General features: G+C 41.8%; 1 protein-coding gene and 1 long non-coding RNA gene across 3 annotated transcripts in view; one reads left to right on the plus strand and one right to left on the minus strand.

The window, feature by feature from the left end:
* Nucleotides 1–25,198, plus strand: part of schip1 (schwannomin interacting protein 1) — a 261,637-nt gene that overhangs the window by 79,979 nt on the left and 156,460 nt on the right. For both annotated transcript variants that reach the window (XM_037774717.1, XM_037774718.1), the window contains exons 6-8: nt 894–958; nt 1,165–1,236; nt 2,288–2,423. In XM_037774717.1, the coding sequence (XP_037630645.1) occupies nt 894–958; nt 1,165–1,236; nt 2,288–2,423 (273 nt within the window). The remainder of the gene's footprint in view (nt 1–893; nt 959–1,164; nt 1,237–2,287; nt 2,424–25,198) is intronic.
* LOC119491086 lies at nt 8,064–23,216 on the minus strand. The gene is made up of 3 exons (XR_005207535.1): nt 23,133–23,216; nt 21,104–21,105; nt 8,064–8,077 (listed from the first exon to the last, which is right to left on the minus strand). It is a non-coding gene; the product is annotated as an uncharacterized LOC119491086 (long non-coding RNA).

A 25,198-nucleotide genomic window follows, 5' to 3' on the forward strand; every position in this document is an offset into this window, starting at 1 on the left:
AGTGTGAGTGTTTTTATAGGCCAATCTGCCATCTAATAGATGCAATATATTATTCCATGCATACTTCATTATGCAGTAATGGAGCAATCCAACAAAAAATATCAAGTAAAAGTGGGGAATTTGGCAGGTTTCACTGTAAACACACACACACAAATGCAAACACACGGTGATGTAGCTGCCGGTATAGCTGCTCCGTATAGCCTGATGTGACCCTCTTGGCTCATCAGGAAGAACTGCTCCACTTAAACTTTGTTGCTCCCTTGTAATTGAATTAGTCTGCTCAATTATGTAGAGGCAGGCCTGTCCTCATTACACAGCACTATTAAAGCTGGAGGATGGAGCCGAGGGGAGGACGGCAGCAGGCGACGAGCGGCGAACGGAGCCGGAAGTCATTTGAGTGAAAGTGTAAAGTTTGATCGCCGTAATCTCCAACGCGTCTGCCACATCTGTGCAACAACTGTGCCATACACCGGTTTCGTGAATTATGTCCCGTTGTATCTTCTCTCTGCCTCGCCCCGTCTCTCTGTGTTTGACTTCCCTCTCTGTGCTTCTGGGCCAAATGCCTTGAAAGATGCTGAACCAGCAGTTTGGCTGAGTTTTTCCCTTCACTAACTTCCCAAGAAAACATCTAACTGAGCCAAAATGCTGCCGAACCACTTGCTGCAGGGGTCCCTGAGCTCGGCACAATGATCACACATCTGCCAAACATTTAATCGTATTTGCACACACACACAGACACACACACACACGCACACACCGTAGGGGTCTTCTCTTATTGCAAAAGCGTCTCCCTGTGTCTGCACCAAAGTTTCATATCTGAGATGTCAACTGTTTTCTTATTTCTGTCTCTTTGTCTCTCTTCTTGTCCCTCCTCCTGTCTCTGTCTCATGCAGGAGCAGCTGAAGAGCCTCCAGAGTGGATTCAAGCATGTTAAGGATGGAGGTTTCCAGCTGCAGAGGTAGGTTTACATACACACACACACACACACACTAAACACAACACAGAGATAGAATGAGCAGCCTGCTCTTGTGCTGCTGCTGCTGTAAAAGCCCATCTCCCTGCAGATGGGACCAAGCCATCGCTGTTTAATTACTGATAACCCCAGCTGAGATTGGACTTGTGTGTGTCCTCTGAATGTCCCCTACTCCCTTTCCCTCTTCTCAGTAACCACCTGACCATGGACCTAGACAACAACATCAATATCAGCATGCCTCCCATTGAGACCAAGGTGTTGATGTGAGTATATCTTTTTTATCTACCGCTAAATTGTGGACTTTAATTTTGATTCCATACAGTGTGTCTGATAAAAGAGTAAACCTATGTCTACTGGATACTTCATTTGTAAATTTCTAACCTTTCCTGTAAGTCAGTGATCCCCAATCTGAGATAGCAAGATGATTCTGAGAGGTCGATGATTAAAGGAACAGTGTGTAACATTTCGGGGGGATCTATTAGCAGAAATGGAACATAATATTCATAACTATGTTTTCGTGTATAATCACCTGAAACAAAGAATCGTGGTTTCATTGAATGAGCCCTTTATATCTACGTAAGGAGCGGGTCCTCTTTACGGAGTTCGCCATGTTGCTCCGCCATGTTTCTACAGTAGCCTAGAACAGACAAACCAAACACTGGCTCTAGAGAGAGCCTTAAGCGTGACTGCATTACCTGAAGGCCACCGTAGTTTTCCGACACGCTTGTAAAGGGAGCCGCAGAGTGCAAAACTGTGGTACCACGAGCCGCCGTCTGACTACCACAGATTTGCACTCTGCGTCTCAGGTTACCGCAGTCTTGAAAAGGGAGGAGTGATCTGCAACCACACCACTAGATGCCACCAGATCCTACACACTGTATCTTTAACAGGATAGGAAAAAAAGACAAAACATACCTATAATGTTTTAGTCACTTTTCTCCAATGTTCACATTTCTCTGTGAAATACTGTACGGTTTTCGCCTCCTCTTAAAGTGATTCAAATGAAACATTATTAACTTATGTAGATGTTCACAACCCTTCCTAAGACATTACTTAAATTGAAGGGGTTACAAGTCAAAAAGGTTGCAAACTGCTGGTCCAGGTGGTTTTTACAGTAGGATAGCATAATGCATGAACTTCAAGACTGATTCTGAGAACGCTCTGAATATTAAAGAAAATCCACCTTGTGAGTTGACTGACTGTCAAGTGAACTGACCCACTTTCACGTTAACATTTTAGCAATTCGGAAAATGCATTATATCTAAAAACTCGGCTTTTGTGTTTCTATGTTGTCCCCTCCGTCGCTCCGTGTAGTATCCAGCGGGCCTGGCGTGACTTCCTCCAGAGACAGGAAGCGGAGAAGAGGAGCCCCTCCCCGCCATCCCTCTCCTCCTCTGACAAGATGAGCATGTCCATCAGCATGACGACCCTGTCAGATGGGAGCACCCCGGTAAGTCACGCCTATGTCAGACATATTCGCCATTTGCAAATCCGAGGCATTCAGTCAACGCTGTGACTGACGGTGTGTTTCTGGAGGCAGGATATGTGTCTTTGATCAGACAGAAAGGATTGCTAATGATCACATATTGGCTGTGATTTTTAACTGTCTCAATAAGGGTTTCTACACATAGACTTGTGTTATAAGTATGTGACATACTAGTATTGTGCTGAGAATATGGGACAGTGCATAAAGACCCATTCCTGTCCAGAAGGGGGCAATATCTCTCAGCTAATTTCCTCAGTATGCAGACTCACAACCAGCCTCTTTCTGTGGGAGCAGAGAGTCAATATACATGGATTTGGTCTGACATACACACACTTTCTCTCACAGCAACAACACACTATGAATTGAAATCAGCGGAACAGCCATTCTCATTCAGCACATCTTCCCTCCATTTAACCAGCCCACAATAAATCCCCAGGATTTTCTCCACCGCGTCTGTTCCGGTCATTATGATTCTATACCGACGTCGTCTGCCGCCTTCTGGCTGAATAGCAAGTGTGTGTGTGCACACTTCTCCACTAATCTCTGAGCCCGAAGTCAACAGGCAGGGTCAAATCTGAGAGACAGCTGGGAGAGTTGTGTGTATGAGCGCACTTAGGTGGTACTTGTCCACACAATCGCTAAGCTTTTACACTGAAGAAGACTGTTTGATTTGGATTCTTGTGGATGAAAGGAGGTCAGATGGTCTTATGAGTGAAGAGAATTCAGAGTGGTGGTGAGCGACTGTGTGGTAGCTTTAAGGGCTGAGACGATTCACTTGTCTCCCGATTCAATACTATCACGATGCTTGGGTGCCGATTTGATATTAAGATTTTTTGCGATTTTTGTTAACTTTTTTAACTCTAGACCATGGGGAAAAGTTGAATCATACACTTCTAGGGACTTTTACTTTGAAAAAAACTAAATTAATACATTAAAATTTTAGATTTTCAGCACGTATGTAGTCAGAGATGTCCTGAAGTCAAATATATCCGTCATTTTCAGGCATTATTTATTACTTTTCTTTTCCAGCTACCCAAAAATCAAAGAATAAAGACATTTCCATGACAAATAAGTGATATGTTCTTTTTAATTTAAAAGGGACATGTAATGTTTTATACTTCTGGTGAATGTAATCTATCAATCTTATTTCCGTATATGTATTTCATATATACAGTTCCCTTTGATAACACCTTGTTTTGAAAACCGTAGTCGACGTAGTCACACATGTATACTTCTGCTAACTTCGCCAAGTCCATCGCTAGCTCGCCCGTTAGCTCCATTCTCTTTATACGTCCATGGTCAGCTCTGTCGGGGCCGTTTGAATGCATTTAACATAAATGTCAGTATATGGGTGCGATATAGTTGTAGCGTTGGCTGATTTGAACACGGAGATGAGAGTGACGGCCTGCTAGACCGCAATACGATTACATTTCCTGTCCATGACAGAGTTAGCATGCAGCTTTAGCCATCATGTCTGGCTCTGCTTTTCCTGAAAATGTGTGAAACCCAAAGTGTTTCCATACTTTACTGTATGTGTGTGTTTAGCACTTTGGATTTAATAAGTGAGGGTGCAGGTCGAATCCACGCGGACCCTCCGCTGTTTTGTATTTCCTCGTCGCGGCCGGGTGCTGTTTGTTTTAGTTGACGGATACGGAACGGATATGACGTCACGTTACTCAGACTACAACAATAAAAGCGGTAACTTCCTTCGACCTCTGCATAGACTCAAATGAAGCAAATATATGGATTCTGCCATTAAAAAATCAATTTCAAAATTGTAAAATTAAAAAAAAAACGCAATACATAGGTGAATCAATTTTTTTCCCACCCCTAGTAGCTTTAAAGTAACATGTGATGTGAGCAGCCGAGTGGTCAGTATACAGGTCAAGGAGGTTGTGGATAAAGTCAGGAGGCAGTTTATATTCTATACACACACATATACAGTAGCAAACTGTGGTTGTGTTTGAGATCCTTTGGGAAGGCCGGGAAATGCTTTAGACCTTCTGTCAAAGGCTGATGATCATCACTGAGAGAAATAGAGTATGTGTGTGAGAGCCTAAGGTCAAGGGAGATAGAGGAGAGTGGTAGAGAGGAAAGGAAGATGAAAAAACAGATGTTGGTTCACCGGTTGAATGTGCTGACACTGTAGATCTGCTCTCCTCTGTGTGGGAAACAGAGGCTCAGCTTCTCCTCTCATATGAGTTGATTCGTTTTTTTGTTTTTCTTTACCTGATTGATCGCAACAGTCCACACGATATCTCTATTATCTTAACTCCGTCTCGCTTCGTACACTTTCTCTCTCTGTCCATTTCTCTCTCTTTATGTGATCGTGCTTTCTGTAATGTGATGCATTTGCTGGATGTGACAGCTCCACCCTGTTTGAATTTCTAACCGTTTTCGTTTCTGTCGACCCAGCGATACGTTCTCAATCCACGCCGGGCAGGGTCTATACATTCATGGATGCACACACACACACACACACACACACACACACACACACACACACACACGTGCGCAAGAAAGGAGACACGGTGATGTGGCAGCCATCTCTAAAGTGATTGAATTTGTAACCTTTGCGCCTATAACATCAGTCTTTGACAAAACTGTGCTGCCTGACACCTCAGCATGCGTGTGAGTACACGTGTGTGTGTGTGTGTGTGTGTGTATAGTGTACGTAACCATGTGTGTTTCTATAAGCGAGCTATTTTTTTTTTTTTTCAAGAGGGATGACTGTAATGCTCTCAGCACTGTATGACTGAAATATAGTGGATGTGCAACTCGTTACCGTGTAAATGATCTTTCAGGTTGTAACTCAGCTCACTCATCGCCATGGCAATCTCGCAAAATAGAGCGGCTCTGGATATCTCTCTTTATGATCGATCCCTCCGCTCCATAGCAACACCACAGAGGGAGGCAGAAATTATAGGTTTCATTAAAGAGGAACCTAACAAAACTCTGGCTTTTATGCCCAGATATGAATCAGCTGTCTGAATTTTATTGTTTCATAATACTGCGCTGCATCAACACACAGCCCCCCCCACGACCACCTACAAGTACACACACGTGCACGCACACAAGGGAGAGTGAGCACACACGCACACACACACAGACCACTACAGCTTTAATTTCAGACTGTCTAGATGATAGATGTCTTTTTATAACCAGACATCAATCAATAGTGTTTGGGGACTGGCCGAATGTTTTTCTAGCAGGATTGCCACTAAATTACTTGAGAAATGAGGACGAAAACAAACACCCAGCAAAGACCTTAACCTATACAAGATGTTTGTTTTTTTAATTGTTAAAACTTTCAGGTGTTTTTATCCTGAATTTCAGAATAAAGTCCAGTTTCCTGCCTCGTTTGTTAGCTTATTTGTGGCCTGCATTTTGGGGTGCATATGAGCTGTCCACTGCCTCGGTGCTGAACTGTCATCTATGATGTAGTAGCCAAGGTTTGACACTAGAGGGAGATCCTGTATCACCGTGTTTTTTTCTTTTTATGCTATTCCTGGGGAGTGATGGGAGCAATTCTTGCACACACATTTTTGAGAAACCTCAAGATTGCAAAAGTAATACAACTCTAATCATGTGATGCCTGCTGTGTGGATTTGATTATGTTAAAAAGAGTACAGGACACAACAAAATGTTATTTTTGCTTGTTTTTTTTTGTTTTCTTCAAGCATTTACTTCCCTTTAAAGTATATATGGGCTTCATAATTCTACAAATATCCAACTTTAGTGCAAAAAACAGGGTTAAAACCTAGTAAACCAAATGTAATCATAAGAAATCCAAATTCCAGCGCACACCAGGGTACTGGCATAGACACCATTTTATAGGCACATTCATTAATTATAACAAGAAAGAGCAAACTACGTGTTTTGGCTACTGGAGAGAATAGAAGCACCGCTGTGCACGAGGCGTCTTCAGTTTTTTGCTTTCAAACCTATTTTGGACAGGTTAACAAGGGTATGATGAAGGTACAGACTATGTATATACTTTGTTGACTTGTGCAAAACCCACATGTGTTTTCCTGCATACATATAAATGTGTGTGTGCGTGTTGGCTAGTGAAGGACACACAGGGGCAGGTTAGTCCATCTGGCCTGCTAAGGTGCGGTGAGACCGGGCAGAGCAGAGCAGCACCGCCTTCTCCGTCTGCCAGCTGTCATGTTTCTCCTTCTCTGCCCTCTCCATCAGCGCTCTCTTAATGTTCCCCTCCTCCTCCTTTCTCTTTTCTGTCAACTCATAGTTTATTTTTGCCTCTGCTTTTCATATTTAATGTCTTTTTTTCTCTTTTACTCATCCCTTTTCTTTAGCATCTTTCTCGTTCTGGCTCTCACTCTCCGTCTCTTTATCACTTGCAAACCCACCTACTGTTCTTCTTGACTTTATCGGGTCATGCAGCTGCAGCAGCGGCTACGGATGCCGGTGCAGGATAAAAGATAAAAGAGGTTAGGCAAAGTTTGGGGAATTTCCGTGGAGTTACTGTATGTCCACCCCTTTGTGTGCAGTGCCGGTACATAAAGCAGGAGATAAGAGACGTTCAGCAATGTTTCACTCTCTAGGTTAACTTCCAGGTCTGCTCGGAGCTGTCCTGAAATAACCCACTGACTTTTATGTAGCTGACTCAAATTCCTCATTTCCACAAAGCATTCAGCAGATTACTGAGCCAGCAGCCTTTCGGTACACTGTCCCCCTTGTGAAAGCATTTAACCCCTCACATTCATTTTCACCCATCTAATCCACTACAGGGTCCAACTTGTTGACCCGTCATCGAGCTCGCAGTCCTCGCAGTCTTTTTCTATTCACTGTACAAGCTGACCTTTCATTACTACAGATGGAAGAAAGCAGGAAAAGGTCACATATTGTATCACCCCAGTCCAATGGTTATTACACTAAAGCCTCAGCATTGTTATTGTATGAATGGCTCTCCCTCAGGCTCACTCTGCCCCCATGCTGTTGTATTTACTGTACATTAACCTCATGGTGTACCATTCACTGATAGGTACACGAAGAGTGCTCAATTAGTCAACCACTAGAAAGGAAAGTGCTTTAATGCCACTTGTTTATAGTCTTTGTTCAGTATTGTTGAGCTTATTTCAAGGTAAAATCACAATGTATATACAACAAAGTAGGGCCGTCAAAGTTAACACGATATTAACGTATTAATACAAATTCGTAATGCAACTTGTGATTTGCAGGGTGTAGCGGGCTCAGTTTGAAAGACAGAGTGAAGATACTGTTGTCCTATGAAACTACAAAAACCTAAGGAATGCATTGGTACCAACCATCACATACTAGCTTGTCTCCAAGGAGGTTAAATTACACTCCAAACTTGCGCAAAATTTTAGCGAGGAAAAACTGGCATGGCCATTTTCAAAGGCGCCCCTTGACCTCTGACCTCAAGATATGTGAATGAAAATGGGTTCTATGGGTACCCACGAGTCTCCCCTTTACAGACATGCCCACTTTATGATAATCACATGCAGTTTTGGGCAAGTCATAGTCAAGTCAGCACACTGACACACTGACAGCTGTTGTGGCATGTTGGGCTTGAGTTTGCCATGTTGTGATTTGAGCATAGTTTTCTATGTTAAAAGCAGTACCTGTTAGGGTTTCTGGACAATAACTGTCATTCTTTTGTGTTGTTAATTTATTTCAATAATAAATATATACATAAATTTGCATAAAGCAAGCACTACCATGTTGATAAGATTATTAAATACTTGACAAATCTCCCCTTAAGGTACATTTTGAACAGATAAAAAACGTGCTATTTATTTGCTATTAATTGCAATTAATTATGGACAATCACGTGATTAACCCGATTGAATATTTTAATTGATTGACAGCCCTAAAACAAAATATACAAAGTGTTATCAGTGTTGACACAAGTCAAGTCAAATCAATTGTATTGTATTGTATTGTGTTCATATAGCCCAAAATCACAAATCTTGCACTCAAATGGCTTTCCAGTCTGTACAGCATACAACCCTCTATCCTTGTTTTGGAAAAGGAAAAATCTAATATTCTTAAACATAGTAAACATCCAAGTAAATCAGGAGCAGTACACAGATCATTATTATTACAGCACTTTTAAAAATGTAGAAGAAGTCAAAGCACCACTTTCAGACATGACATATTATTTTAAGATAAATATACAACGCAACAAAACAGTCCTTTGATGCTGCAGATAATGTAGAGCAGATATTCTGTTTAAACCTTCACTCTCCTAGACACAAGGACATGCCTTGCCGTGTACTTAACCGCGTGTCAAGAACCACTATTATTCTTAATTATTACAATGTCAGCTATCAAGCCAGCGGTCCGCTGCACACTGTCAACCTTCCAAGAAGTGTCATTTCCCAATAGCCTTTCCCAACTCCTCTTCCACCGCGGACCAGAACATCCCTGTGATGATTTATGGTAATTATGCAAATGCAACATAAGGCTTTGGAAATTAATGCTAACCCCCGCCAGTTTCCTTCGTCACTGGAGGACGGGTGTAACTGCAGCCAATGCTTTTTACAATCCTGTTACTGTAATACCAGGGACAATGCAAAAAGCCTAGGTCAGACGATTAAGGATTCCCTTGAATTGGTTTATTGAAGCCTCATGGAGGCGTGTTTAATCATTTTTCTTCATTCATTAGGTGCAAATTGATTGAAGAGGCAGCCTGCACATGGGTTTATCCTCGTTCTCATTCCTCGAGAGTAATGTCAGGTCTGTGGGCTGCAGATTGAGCTGACATAATCTCTCACCTAGATAAGATGTACTGTATGGTGGCGGTGGCGGTGGCGGTGGCGGTGCAGGTGTGGGTGTGCTGGGGTCTCCAAATGTGTCTGAGGTGGGCCGGGCGGACTGACAGCCCTGGCAGGGATGTGAGAAGACTCGCTGTGACACACCGGCCGAGGTATTGATTGACAGAATCATTAGTGACCTCTCACCGCTCCATCACCACCTTATGTGTGGAGAGTCTGGCTCTATAGATCTAGAAGACACAGAATTTACATCCTCCTGTGGCTGCAACCGAAACAATATTAGCCCTTTTTTCTGTCTACGCACTCCAGCTCTGAGTTTCTTTCTCAATGCCTGCAGACATGTGAAGGGCATTCATATGACTTTTTTAATTATGTATTATGGAGACGGAGCCGTCAGTGCAATAATGTCTGATGGGGGGGCAGCGAGGTCTGACTCTCTGCTAATCACCTGCCAGCGGCGTGTCAAGTCGAACATGGGCCCTTTCACACCTGGGACATGTCATGTCATTCACTCTCTGAGGTGCGTAATGCAACATTTCGTCCATGTGACATGCTGGACGTGATGTGTGTGTGTGTGTGTGAATGTGATGGAGAGGATGGAGGGGTGGGAGGAAATGCATACTGAGTCTTAATTAGTCAAACTTGGGAGCATGTTCTTTTATATATGAGGTGCCTAGAAAAGCCAAAAGCTTAAAAACAAGTATTATTTTACATTGGAATCTGCACTTTACTCATCTAGATGTTTTTAGGACAGTTGTTTACAAATGATGGCAGCCCTTGCTTCAGAGTGAAGTCATGCTGTATTTTCTAGTGGAATCCATAGGGGGTCACTGTTGTGCTGTGTCATGACAGCCAAGCGAAATAGCAGGGAGTAGTCCAAGTCTAGTAAAACCCCTGGTCAAAATGCATCCAAGATCTCCTCTGAAGGCTATAGTCCTCTCCTTCTTTACTGGACGTCAATACAGCATCAATCTGGATTTAAAAAGATGCAGATTCAGAAAGTCTGGTCCAAATTGTTGGAGCCGCAGAGATGCTTGATGTTGTGTAGAGGACACTCTCAGTCAGCAAACAGCCTCTCATAAGGGACTCTCCTTTCAAAGATAATAACCCATTATCAACCTATTTGTAATTAAAATGAGAGGTGAGCTGCCGTTTTGTTTTTCAGTGGCTTATCTACGACCCTCTCGCTATCTCTCTCTCTCTCTCTCTCTCTCTCTGTTGCTGTGTGTCTCTTCTATCTTTCGTCCTCTGCCTCTTCTCCTTGAGCCTTTTAATTTCACGACACTTCAATTAAATATTAAAGTGTTTCAGGATTACGTCAGACTTGTGAACAAGCTGCTGGGTTTTTCCAGGCCGCATTATATATATATAAATTTCCTCTTCCTTTTTTTCTCCACCCTTTTTTTTAGTTTCAGTTTCAACTTGCTTTGCTGGAGTGGCATGTAAATACATTTTGTGTTGCCAAAATATGTAGGAATAAAGGCCGTAGTCAATGACGATAATAATACAACTGACTGCACTGATGCTACAGTACAATATGTCTTGTAAGTCACCTATATAAAAACTTAAGGGAGAACAAGGCCTCCTTCACACACTCTGCCAAATTCACCCTTGTGAAAATGACCATCCTTCCTCTATTTGACTACGGCGATATAATTTATAAAATGGCATCAAAGACCACCCTCAGAAAACTGGACACACTCCACCACTCAGCAATCCGTTTTGCCACATGTGCACCCTTCACCACCCACCACTGTGAACTTTACAGATTGGTGGATTGGCCCTCCCTTCACACCAGGCGGCTACAACACTGGCTGCTCTTGGTCTACAAATCCATTTTGGGAATGACCCCTTGCTACCTCTCCAATCTTCTGCACATTTCCGACAGCAATCGCCGTTTAAGATCCAGTGATTTCATAAGGCTCATCATTCCAAAAGTCCGTACTGTGTTTGGTCATAACTCCTTTCATTTTGCCGCTGCAAATGACTGGAACTCACTACAGAACACGCTCAAACTAACAGCTCTCACCTCTCTCAACATGTTCAAACAAAAGCTGCAACAAGTCATAGTTGACTGCTGTACTTGCTGACCAGCCCTCACTTCTCTCTCTCTCTTCCATTTTTACAAAGTACATCCAGTAATCCGCCTTTTTTTGTACATAGTGTTTGTTAATTTACCTATGCTGTTTTTAGCCATTTTCTCATGTGTTTGTCATACTGTATTGTATCTGTGCTGTCTGTGTCACTTGTGTGGACTGTGCTACTGCCTCTTGGCCAGGTCATCATTGTAAATGAGAATTGGTTCTCAATTGATTTTACCTGGTTAAATAAAGGTCAAAAAAAAAAAAAAAAAAAAAAAACAGCAACTTATTATTGTGCCCTGTTGGTTTATGTAAATATATTTTTCTTGTTAACAGCGTTAATTTTATGTTTTGCATTGTGCATCATCCACAACACCCACACCAACAATATACAATAGTTAACAATGAAAATCCCAGACATAATGAAAGCATATTTGCCTGGTTGAATTGATATAAACAATATCTGTTCAGTACAGTTTCTTTCTCATGGAAAATGCAAATATGAAAACAAGACTTCACACCTTTCTTTTACTCATTTGCCAGGCCCTTTAGCAGCTGCTTCGTTCACTGATGCTTGTAGCAGTTAATGTTAGATGATAATGGAATTAAAAGAATGAATCCTAAACATATAATATAGGATATATTTCATTTGAAAAACAGCTTTAAGGCAGCAAAATGCAGGTTGTGTCTATGCCTCGTCTTTCTATCTTCTGTTTTTTTGCCTTCCGTTCTCTCTCCCCTTTTTTCTCATACCAAGAGTGCCTCTCTGTCTTCTCCGATCCCACAACCACCACCACCACCACATTATCTCATTGATCTCTACTTGCACAGCAACACGGCCATAATTGATCATTAATGTCTGATTGGGGACAGTGGTGATATGGAGAGCAGCAAAATGATACAATTACGAATCATCTTAGCTCTGGAATCTATCGATCGGGGCTTTGCAGAGGTAATCAAGGACAGATTATCCATGTACGATCTCTGAACTCTAAGTGTAATTCGGCTGATGGATACGTGACACAATTCGCTGATGAAAGCCGATGAAGCATGAACTATACTTTAGGTCTCTCCACATTCACACAGTAAAGTAGTACTCCATTCATGTTTTTTAAACACATACTATAGTGGGTAAGGGGATGAAGAGACATAGGCCATCAAACCAAGTGAAATTCAGTCAGGCTCATCATTATTATTATTATTATCATTATTATTAGCTTACCATCAGTTTAAAGGGGCTAGATGTAAGAATCAGAAATTGCTTAACAGTGACACCTGTGGCTGTTAAGTCAACAACAGTCAGCGTCCTGTTGCACGCACTACCGACACACACGAGACTGAACACGATTGACAGGCATCACGTTGATTAACGTTAGCAACATTAGCCAGATAAAACCACAATATCACTATAAATTTCACATCCTTGGCAGTAATGTTAGCTTACTAAACAAATTTTCCTCCATGAATCGAAGGCCCGGCCGATGTCGATCCTAGTTTTCCTGCTTCAGCCTTCCGACCGTGGTCAGAAGGCACATGGGAGACACCGTAGTTTTGGTCTCCTGGGCCAGAGTGGATAACATTACTCACTTCAGAGTTAACCCCCGTCACTTCACTAGGCAGCAGGGAAACAAGACACGGGAAACCTCTGTTGGTCTTGAGGAGCTGCAGCATTTATTTCTGCACAAACTGCAACTTCCACCGTACATTCAATTGATATTCTCCGAACCAAACTAACTCTTTTTTACTGCTCCGCTGCTCACTCGTTTTCTCGCACTCTCGTTGCCGCTCCCTCTCTCTCTTGCTTCACCACTCACTTCCCACGTGCACACACACACACACACTCTTCTCACTGGCTCTGCTATTCTCCCACAACAATAGTTTTCGCCCGACGTCGGTCACATTCCTGTTTTGCAAGACGAGCTTCACTAGGTATAACTTTGTTGTTTTTATGCTTCCGTGGAGTTTGTATTGGTGTCTGAGTTGTTGTGGAGGCTGGTTGTTTGTTGGCGTTAGCGGACTCCATTTCTCACCGAATGTTAGCTATCGTTGCACACTGTTAGCCCTGTAGCGGAGCTGAAAATAAAGGCATTCGCGAGCGCGGATGACGTCACATCCGTTGGATTTTCCTGGAAAAAAACGGTCCGGGTTCTTCGCATCACAAGCAATCTACAGGCTGATAGACCCCATTGACACCTTGGCAATAAATACAATTAAAAAATGTTTATACATGTAAAAAAATTTCCATACAGTCCCTTTAATCGATTTCTTTGTAAAATGATGTATCACTTATGGTGGATATCACATTTTATGGAAACTTGCTTAGTTACCAAATGCACATGCCAGCTTTTTTTTCTGTTAGCTACAATTTACTTTTTATACTAGCAGACAAATAAAATGCTAAAATTGTTATGAATGGATTTGAATGAAAATATGTAAAAAGGATTGTTATTGGGCATGATTGAAATATTGATTTTAGGTAAAACATGATTTGAAACTGACATACTTTTGAAATTGCAGCAATAGTGTTGGAGATTTGTTTTAATTTGTTATCAGTCATTTTGTATTTAAAAGCTGTTGGTAGCATTTATCAACAAACCGTATTTCATTATGGAACGAAACATATTTATCACATCAGGCGCTACCTGATGCCAAAATTCTGCTGTAAAAAATCTCTGCAGCTCATTAACATTGCCATGTGTTTAAAAATGTATAAAAGTCTCACCTGAGAAGACATGAGAGTAAAAACAGCCTCTCGCTCCTGTAAAAAAAAGGCGCTGCCTCCTCATAAGCAGTGCTAGTGGTGACAATGTTTTATTAATAGCGCTCATGCTCTCCGCCTCGCACATAAACTCAGGTATTCACGGACACATGCATGCATGCGTGCACACTTACATACAGAGGCACATAGGAAGTAAAGAGGTAAGGGAACGTGGATTGCCATCAATTTGTATGTGACAAGATTTTGCACCTACTGTATACCTCAAGAGCTGTGAGATGTGTGGGCATATGTGTGTGTGTGTGTGTGTGTGTGTGTGTGTGATACAGGGTGTAAAGGAACAGCCTGCAGCACTGTGCATATCCAGCCTCATTTACCAGATTCCACTCCTCCATTATCAGCAGCAGGATCATTATCCGCTCTCCTCCCTGCCCTCGCTGCCTCACTTCTACCGGGACTCAAGGTGGCACACCAAAATATCAACACACACATCACACTCACCCAGAATGCTTATTATACTGCACCCTTTTTACATGTTTTACAAAAAAAGACAACTGCTGAGTGTGCATGTGAACGTATATAGGTGCAAAGTTTAGTTATTTTTGCCCCAGTATTCCTGCGAGAAAAATGACAAAACGAGGTTACGGTGGTGTGACTGTTTTTGCGAATGCATCATCTCTTCGCTCCTGACACCAATGGCTCGCAGGCCACAGTTGATGTGCTGCATCAGTGTGCATCCGTTTAGAAGGGTATGGAGATGAGGTGATAGACATCTAAAATGAGATTAAGGTTTCAACCGCTGCTACCAGTGGAATACCGCTCGCTACATGCACATATATCGCACAGTTGAGCATGATAGAAAGCAGTTTATGTTGCACATCAAGGTCATTTATATAGATAAATACATATGTCTATATATATGTGCTCATGAAGGACACATTTGTCTATGTACACTGTCTGGCAGGGATAACAGGAAATGGAGCACTAGGCCTTCCCTGGCTTAGAAAAGATGAGTGAAGGGAGGTAAGACTAAACCAAATGATTTCACTACTGCTCTTTGAGTTTTTCCCTCATACAGTATTTCTTTATACCGCTGCATTTTTCCTGTTTCCTGTCAGAATGACGGCCTCCCCCCCCCCCTCTCCTTTTCTGTGATTTTCACTGCCTGGTCTTAGCTCGTATTTCTGAGAGGCTCGCTATGTTGTTATTCAACTTGAACAATCCTACTGCTTATTCAGCCCTGTGAGATCCCACTAATAGTCACAGTGGCTGCTGAGGCGTGCAGCTGTAGGTTTCACCAAACCGACTCTGGAAATGTAAAAGACAGCATCATGCAACTCTGATTGTTGTGTATGTGTCTGCGCACAGTAAGTGTGTGTGTGTGTCTGCTCGCTCAGATGTGACCTTCTAAGCTGTGATTTTTACTGTTGGCTGGGAATTTGTTTCTACTTGAACACTTTAAGTAAATATTGCTTAAAAGTTTTCAGTTTGATTGTATTGCTTAACCAATCTCAGTATATTGTACTGTTATGAAGGGATAGCATCTTTGAGTTGAACACACTTAAAGGAACAGTGTGTAACATTTCGGGGGATCTATTAGCAGAAACTTAGAATCGTTTGGTTTTCGTTAGCTTAGAATGAGCCTTTCATATCTACATAGGGAGCAGGTCTTCTTCACGGAGTCCGCTATGTTGCACTTGGCGGCTCATGTTACCACAGTCTTCGCAACCCGGTCTCACTCCCAACTCGTTAAATACCGCCAATTGGGCAGCGCCGATTGGGCAGCGCCCCTCGACATCGGAAACTGACATACGGAGTCACCCTTTAGCAACAGTATGTGACGAACCAGACTTTCAACTAACTCCAATGTAAACTCACACGCGGCGCTATTCGTCAGTCGGAGCAAGTGACGTAGTATTAATAGCGTGAGAGTCCACTCATAGTGGGCGGGAGGGGTGGTGGATGGGTCAAACAAACACAAGACTTTACACCAGGAGACCGGTGTTTGTGTCCCATATGAAACTAAAAGTAAGCTTTATTTGTCACGTCAGTCGTTAATCACGTGACTCGTCAGTATCATCAGTCCCGTAAGTAGCTAGTCAGTGAAATGAACGTCAATCACGACTGTTTCCTTACCCTACCTAAGTGGTTGTGTTGCCTAAACCTAACTTCCAGTGAAAACAGTAGTTTATTTTGGAAGGACACTATGCATGTAACGAGCGTATATATTGACACGCCGTCCGTGGTCTGTTCAAAAGTAACGCAAGAGGGGTAGCTCATGTATTGGTCTCCGATGCAAGCGGAGGGGCACTGACCAAGCGCCGGTATCTGACAAGTTGGAGAGAGAATGTGTTGGTCTGGGGTATTCAGTTGGTTGCAATCTGCAACCACACCACTAGATACCACCAAATCCTTCACACTGTCCCTTTAAGTATATTCTTAGCCTGCACCACACCCCTATCAGCACTGCAGCACTTTGCCATTTTCTAATTGGTTAATTCACTCAACTTGTCTGGGCACATTAAATAATTGTAACTTATAAAGCTGAGTTGAATAGTTGGGGGAAAATGTTATGTTACTGCAGACTTAAAGTGCAAATAATTTAGCTTGTTGTGTTGAACTTGAATTGTTCCAATCTATTAGCGTTCAAGTAAAAATCACCCAAACAAATTCAATTCTCTGTTTTCATTTAGAAATTATTTAAAGGAATTGATTGCCTTACATTTTTCAAGTAGAAGTAGTCATTTTATCTGGGTTAACAGCATACTGAACATGCAATCTGTTTCAGAAGGAGAGAGGGAGGAAGGGGATTTTGCTTCTCGGTTTATTGGTTTGGCATTTAGAGACTGGTGGAGAAATCCCGAGAAGAGGAACGGAGGGAAACGTATCGAACAGAAGGGAGATAAAACAAGGGGAGAAAGAGCCTATTCTCCTTCCCACTGAGTGGTCTGGTCCCCAGAGAGAAATATACTGATTTGTGATTAATGAAAAGATGGAGAAGAGGCTTCCTCTCTCTCTCTTTCTCTCCCTCTCTTTCTTTCTCCCCCCTCCCTTTCCTTTCTCTCTCTAACTCTCTCACGTGGGAAAATCCATCTCGGTAATGATGTCTGTGTGTAGAGAATGATTATGGGGCAGATAAAGAGAGAAATCAGCCAATAAAAGGAACACAAAAACATTCTACAGTATTATCATCACACAAGCACTCTGCGGGCGAACTGAGATAACGTGTTATCGTGAAGTAAACACCTGACCTCTTGCAAAACACAAAGTCACAGCCTTCTCTTGTGTAACTTTCTCTCCACTTTTACAGCAAGTTTGCATAATATCTGTTGCCAATTTAGTGAGACGGCAACAAATTAGTAAGCTTTAAAGTGCCTAGCAGGGTCTGTGCTCTTAAATGATGTAGGCAGTTGATGATGCAGCATACAGAGTGTGTTTTGAGTTTTAAAGGAGACATCCAGGCGGGGGGAATGAGGGAGATCCTGAGCTGTGTGGAGCTCCTTCATGCCTCATTAGCCCAGTAAACTGATATCAGCTGTGCTGTCCTTATCGTCACCTCCACCACAGCCTCCTGTCACACAGCACGCATCTCTGTACTCCACTGATATTACAGGGCATCACTTTGGCCTCCTTATTTAGCCAGTAACAAACAGAAAAGGACGAGGGGAGCAAAGGACGTGGATGACGAAGAAGGAACTTTAAAACTGTACTTAGAAGGAATAAGCAGTGTGGCAGGAAAAACGTGAAATAGATGAGTTGTAAGACGTGCAAGGGAGGAATAGCGGTGAGCAAGAGTATCATCATGAGAGCCACCTGGAAGATCAGAAGCCATGGTGCGACGCCGCACCTGACTGTCACAAGGGAGACTTCACAGCTACCGCGGTACACCCCGTCATTCACCGAACATTACTCAGGGAGAGCAAACTGTTGTTAGTGTGTCAAAAGCGGGGACAGGAAAACGGAGGCGTGAAAGGGGAAAGATGGTAATTAGGATGAGAAACAGCATTTCACCAGGATGTTGTCAAGAGGAGGTCTGATTTTATGTAGAATTTCATGGTTTTAAAGTGAAAGGAAGTGTCATGTTGGGGTGAGGCAGTGGCAGAAGGGTAAAGGAAGAAGAGACATGTAAAACCCAAGAGATAAGAAGAGTAAAACCAGAATAAAGATGAAAGGAAATTAAGTTCAAAAGATAATGGGAAGGTTCATCAATTTATTTTCTCGCCACTTACTGTACGGTGAGTCCTCCTTTCCACCAGCTGCCTCAGGGGGAAACCATTGTGCTACTGTTCCAGCCAGCGGGCAACCTCGGGGTCGGAAAAGTGAAGCCAATGCGAAAGTGCCTTAAATCTACATTCTTTCTAATAGCCAGCAGGGGGCGACTCCTCTGGTTGCAAAAAGAAGTCTGATTGTATAGAAGTCTATGAGAAAATGAGCCTACTTCTCACTTGATTTATAACCTCAGTAAACATTGTAAACATGAGTTTATGGTCTCAATCGCTAGTTTCAAGTCTTCTTCAATACAGCATGATGTTCATTTAGTAAATTATGGTCCCATTTAGAGTCAAATAGACCATAAAGCAGGGTATGTTTTAGGGCGTGACTACCTTGTTATTGACAGGTCGCTAGCTTGCCGTTGTCCAGTCTGGGAGTTGTGCGTGTTTTCGTCTTAGAACTTTAACCCTTTCACAGTGTATTTTCAGTTTCATGAAAGTTAATTCTAACCTTTTGGTCGCCTAAAAATGTCTTATTCAGTGTTTGGTTGTACTTAGCTCCACCATCTCGTGACACTTCTCGTTGCAAAAAAACAAGATGGGGACAGCCAAAATGTCGTACTCGAGGCTTAAAAACGATAGTCTAAAAATCATGGTGACCACGTCCACTTCTTATGTACAGTCTTTGGTCCCAGCTAGGAGATCACACCAATTTGGTTCTTCCCAAGGAACTCCTATCCAGTCAATCATGCCCAGAATTGCCCCTAGGGTTGACCACTCTGGACCGTCTTTAGCTGGTGCGCAAATCACCTGAAATGGCTTGAGGATCAGGAACTGAGCACAAGGACTTTACAGGATTTTTCAGCTTTTCACTCTGTTGAGTAAACCTAATTTCCTCTTGTTGTGTCAGACCTTTCTTTCAGTAAACCCAGAGTTCATGGCTATTTGTGAAGACAGTAACAATCATTTAACCTGTAAAACAAGTTCCCTCTTCTCCACTCCAGTCTATGTCTGCTCACTTTACTGCAGCTGATGTATCATAACCAGCGACCACTCAGTTTCACAATCAATCCCATCCTCTCTCCTATTGATATAAATGGGATGAACAAAGAAACATCTCTCAGTATAATGCAATACAATTCAGCAGAACCAAGAAATGCATTCTGCAAAATGACTATAAAGCTGGATCAATGCTTCTCTGAAACAGTTTCAGCAAGAATTGAACATTATAACCTTCAGGTAGGATTATTGTTCTATTAGACAGCATTCATTTTTAGCTAGGTCTACCTAATAAACTGGCTGCTCAGTGTAGAGTTTATAATATTTGTCAGAATTGAGTCAACTTAGGTTTATCAAGTATTCAGGTTGTGTTTGTTTGTGTATTCAGTAATATAGTACATGTTGCCTCAAACACGGATGACTGTGTATCCTCGTCGTATACTGAATGACAGCAGACGTACAGTCCCAGACTACAATGTGTCTGCACATTCACGTCAACTGTCTAGGAAACAATGCGTGCAGGATTCACGGAGCAAACAGAGAATGCTTGACAGCTTTGATATGACAACACTTTTCCCCTCACGTAGAGCTCCACGGTTTCAAAATCAGTCATTCGCCAAGTTCATGAACTCTGAAAAATACAAGAAAGACGGAGAGGGAATAAAGCGAAGCGAGTACGAGAGAGAGAAGACAGCACATGCGAGGGAAGAACGAGAAGTCATTCCAAGAATTCTCTCAATCCTGTACAACTCTTCAGTGGCTTCCCACTCCTGTGGGGAGAACGCCGGTACTGCTGAGAAAGGAGATCACATTCACTATTAAGAAGAAGACATTTCAACTGCTTTGTAGTAAGCAGATCTCACCTGGGACTAGCAGAGGTAGAAAGTTCAGCAGGTACAAGCAAGGAGAAGCTAACTAGTTTCGAGACAGGGAAGTTTTCCAGTTCCAGTTCTGTTTTATTAAAACACAGTTCCAGAAATCTTGCCGAACATCACCACTATAGGTTCCTTTCTGTCCTACATTTGTGTTATTAATTTATGGTCTCTTACTCTTTGCACACCAGCTGTTCTGCTCTTGAATGTGGATAAATATTTCATTGGGTGATTTCCATTCTTCGCTATGCAGCTGTCTCCCTGCCATAAAGGCTGGAATATGGAAATGGCCTGAGTCTCTCTGGCACAGTAAATGTATTCAAATCACACAACATCAATCACAATATGCATCTAATACACTTCTATACCACCATCCCTTATTTGCATATGTTTCAGAGTCTTTTACAAATTCAATATTGTGCTTTTACAAGTACCATTTTGAATGGAGGAACACGCTCTGCATGCGTAATGCAGCACAGGAATTCTCATTCAACACAGCTGGGTTGGGTTTCCGATACAAATCCATCTTGTTCGGTGAATGAAGGCAGCGCAGTAGGCACAGCTTCCAGATTTTAGTCAACAGCTGTAATTAAATGACAAACGACTAACCAGACTCATTTGTGGAACTGGAGTTAATTTGATATACAGTATTTCTGCAGTTATAAGAAGAGTTTGGTGGTATAAACATGCAGCAGGAGTGCCTACTGGAGGACATAAATATTGACATTTGATGATATCACATTATTAGGAATATCTTATTTTGGTCAAGTGCATTCAAATCACGTTTATGGTAACTTCAGATGCATTTTTCTTAAAAAGATCAGACATCCCTATTTTGCCAGAACACTTTAATAATATCATGTAACTTGAACACAGTTTAAAATTGGCCACCATTATATTGATACAAGGTGTACATCAGGCAGCAAACCTCTGGGTCTGAAAAGTGAAGCAAATGCAGAAGTGCCTTAAACTGGCATTCTTTCTAATAACCAGCAGGGGGCGACTCCTCTGGTTGCAAAAATAAGTTTAATTGTATTGAAATAACCTCTCAGTAATGAGCTTATGGTCTCAATCGCTAGTTTCAAGTCTTTTTCAATACAGCATGATGTTCATTTAGTAAATTATGGTCCCATTTAGAGTCAGAGATGATAACGCAGGGTATGATTTAGGGCGTGGCTCTTGTGATTGACAGATCGCTACCACAGCGTTGTCCGGTCTGGGAGTTGTCCGTGTTTTCATCTTAGAACTGTAACCCTTTCACCGTGTGTTTTTAGTTCATAAAAGTTCATTATAACCTTTTTGGTCGCCTAAAAATGTCTTATTCAGCATTCAGTTGTACTTGGCTTGACACTCTCGTGTCACTTCTGGTTGCAAAAAATCAAGATGGCGATGGCCTAAATCCAAAATCGCGACAGCCAAAATGTTGAACTCGAGGCTTCAAAACAGCAGTCCGCAAACCAATTGGTGACGTCACAGTGACTACGTCCACTTCTTATATACAGTCTGTGGTTTAGGTAAATACACTACGCAACATTAACCATACTTCCGTCATATTACTATATAAAACATCATCTTCAGTTTTTGTTAATTCAACTTTATGGTCATTTTGGAGGATGTAGTTTGTGGTGCCTTTGAGTTGTATTGCATTATACTGGCAGGTGTTTCTGTTATTTAGCCTACCCTCATATAAATGGGGTGGAAAAACATTACAAGCTTCATGAATTTAGTGTAGGTGTAAGTCCAAGACTAGAGAAACTAGAAACAAATACAGGCTGAGAGGGAGATTAAAAGAGTTTGACAGAAAGCAAACTTTATAATTTCAAGGCGAGCGGACACATATTTCATCTGTCTTGTCTTCGCAAGTGTGAGCTCACACAGACTGGTGTTAACTTGCGTGAATGCTGGTGTGCCTGCATGTGCTATTAAGTTGAACTCACTGGACCGAGCTTCCATATGGCTGGCCTCAATGCAGCCAGTGTCATGCCAGTTATGCACTAAGATTAATTCACTTTTCGTTAAGGCAGATTGCTCTGCCCAAAAGCACATTTTGTTCTGTCCAGCACTCTGTTCTCTCTCTGTAATGATGGAAAGCCGGTCTACAGTGCTGTGGTTCACTTTTCTACACGAACTGGAGTCAGAAATGAGGAGAAGAATTGTGATATATGATTGTACAGGCATATACTGTACACTTTGACACCTGAATTTCCCCCCGGGGATTAATAAAGGTTCATCTTATCTTATCTGATCTTATCTTATGTAACCAAGGAATTTACGTGCTTTACCAACTGCATATTAATTAGGGGTGGGAAAAAAATCCATTCACCTATGTATCATGTTTTTGGGGGTTTTTTTACGATTTTGAAATTGATTTTTTAAATCTCTGTGGTCAAATTATCAAACGCTACAACTGTAACGCACCAATATACTGACATTTATGTTAAATGCACTCAAACGGCCCCGATGGAGCTGACCATGGAGGTTTAAAGAGAATGAAGCTGACAGTAGAGCGAGTGATGAATGTGGCGAAGTTAGAGGAAGTGTACACTTGTGACTATGTCCGGTTTTCAAAATAAGGTGCTAACAAAGGGAACAGTATATACAAAATACACATATGGAAATATGATTGATTGGATTATATTCACCAGAAGTATAAAATATTACATGCCCCTTATAAATCAAAAAGAAAATACCACTAATTTGTGAGGGGAATGTCTTTATTCTTTGATTTTTGGGTTTCTGAAAAAAAAAAAAAGAAAATGCCTGGCAATGACTGATATATCTGACTTCAGGACATCTATGACTACATGCTGAAAATTAAACATTTTTACCGTGTCAATTTAGATATTTTTCAAAGTAAAACTTTTTCCTATGGTCTTTTGTTAAAAAAGTTAACAAAAATCGTAATAAATCATAATATCAAAATTGCAGTATTTGTAGAATCACAGTACTTAATATCGAATCGGTAACAAGTATCATAATAATATCGAATCAGGTGTATCCTCCAATAGAATAAAACTACATACCTTTCTTCACTGTGTTACATTAGAAAGCAACAGCATATGTGATTTTGCAATAAACACAGAAAACCCAAACAGGTGTCCCTAACAGTTTGAAACTGTACCTGAGAAGGATTTTCCGTAAACAACTGTCATATCAGTGAACCGGTGCTCATCTCTGCACAGCTAATTATCCTGTGGGAGAGAACGCATAGCGTGGTAGTTTGGATCCATGTCAACAAGCAGACCGCATGTGCTTAAACGGACACCGTGGGCGGAGGAAATCACCAAAGGACATAGGGGAAACAAGCAGGATAGGGTATACCTTGCTGTGATGTCTTTGTTTTAAAGTTTCTGAGTGTGTGTGATGGCATGTGGGTGCATTCCGTATGAGTCTGTACGTCTCAGCCCCCTCAACCCCTCGGTGCCAGCCAACACATGTCCCTTTGATCAGCTCTGATGTTTAATTACACTAAACAAGATAAGACCTTGTCCTCCATCTGAACTGTTTCAGCTTTGTCTTCCACCCTCCTATCTAGCTCTAATAGAAAACAGCTGGGCATATCATGGGGGGAAAGAACAAAATGCCTTATCCCAACAGGCTCGCTATCATAGCTGTTTGTGCTCATCTTGTGCTCCTTTGTAGAGGCTGATGTTCACCCGGTGCCCGGCTACAGTACTTATCCGTGGTTTAGTGCGGTCCATCAGCTGAGGCTGTGTTATGTGAGGTAGCGGGGTGCTTTATTAACACAGATGTTTCACCTGACAGATGAGGATGAGACAGATAAAGAGGAGAGAGACAAAGAGGATTCCTACACAGTGTATGGAATAGTAGACTGCTGTCTTTAGTTAAAGAAGATTTATTGTGTAAAACCTAGCTGTTGACAGAGATGAAAACAAATGGGGAAAGAGGGCTCCAATACATTCTGCGTGTTTCCCCACCCAACCCACCACCACCACCACCACCACCACTCTGCATAGTAGCTACAGTAGAAGTAAGAAGGGTGGTTGAGTTATGGAATCTGTAATGAATAGTCTCAATGACACCACTAGCTGCCAGATCACATAGTTTTAGTCAATCCATCACCAAAGGAAGATTTTCCCCCCGCAGCTGAAATATGAAAATCACAGCTACTCTGTCTGGTTTTAATACTGAAGCCATCGATTCGCTGGCCGCTATCTCACCACAGCCTTAATTACATGGTATCTCGTGTGCTATCTGCCCTCCCGTCTGAGCCCGCTCATCATTCAGCAGAAGATGAGGGAGATGAGCCCATTCTAATTAAATAAGAGAGTGAGACGGAGAGAGATTACAATACCAGAGTGTGCAATATGACCTGGGTGGAATAATGTCTGTATTTGGCCGTCTCGGGGTTTATGAACTGCGTAGATGTGGAGTCACACCGCAGTTATATAAGATGACTGGCCAAAGATATGAAACCAATCTCAACAGAGACATCTGCACCAAATAAGTGTTGTTTGTTCAACTATTAAAAAAATGAAATGTCGCAATATTTCATGCTTCAGATGATATAGAATAAAGGGCACCAGAGCAATAATTCATCTTTTATTTCCTTCAGTAAACACACAACAAAGTTCTTTTGTGTAATACTAGGGCTGGGACGATACACCCATCTTCCGATTCGATAGTATAACGATACTTGGGTGCCAGTTCGATATGTATTGAGAATTTTAAATATTGCAATTCTACAAGTATTGCGATTTGATATTACGATTTGTTGCGATTTTTGTTAACTTTTGTAACACTAGACTATGAGAAAAAGTTGATACATACACTTCTAGGGACTTTTACTTTAGAAAATATCTAAATTTATACATTAAGAATGTAACATTTCCCTCTTTCTTTTAATTAATAAGGAACATGTAATGTTTTATACTATTGGTTAATATAATATAATATAATTTGAATGCATTTAACATAAATGTCAGTATATAGGTGCACTGTAGTTGTAGCGTCGGCTGATTTGACCACGGAGACACGAGTGACGGCTGGTTTGACCGCACGTTACCGCAATACAATAACGTTTCCTGTCCATGACAGAGTTAGCATGCAGCTTTAGCCATGATGTCTAGCTCTGCTTT

The sequence above is a fragment of the Sebastes umbrosus genome, chromosome 7 (assembly GCF_015220745.1).
Source record: "Sebastes umbrosus isolate fSebUmb1 chromosome 7, fSebUmb1.pri, whole genome shotgun sequence".
NCBI classification, from domain to species: Eukaryota; Metazoa; Chordata; class Actinopteri; order Perciformes; family Sebastidae; genus Sebastes; species Sebastes umbrosus.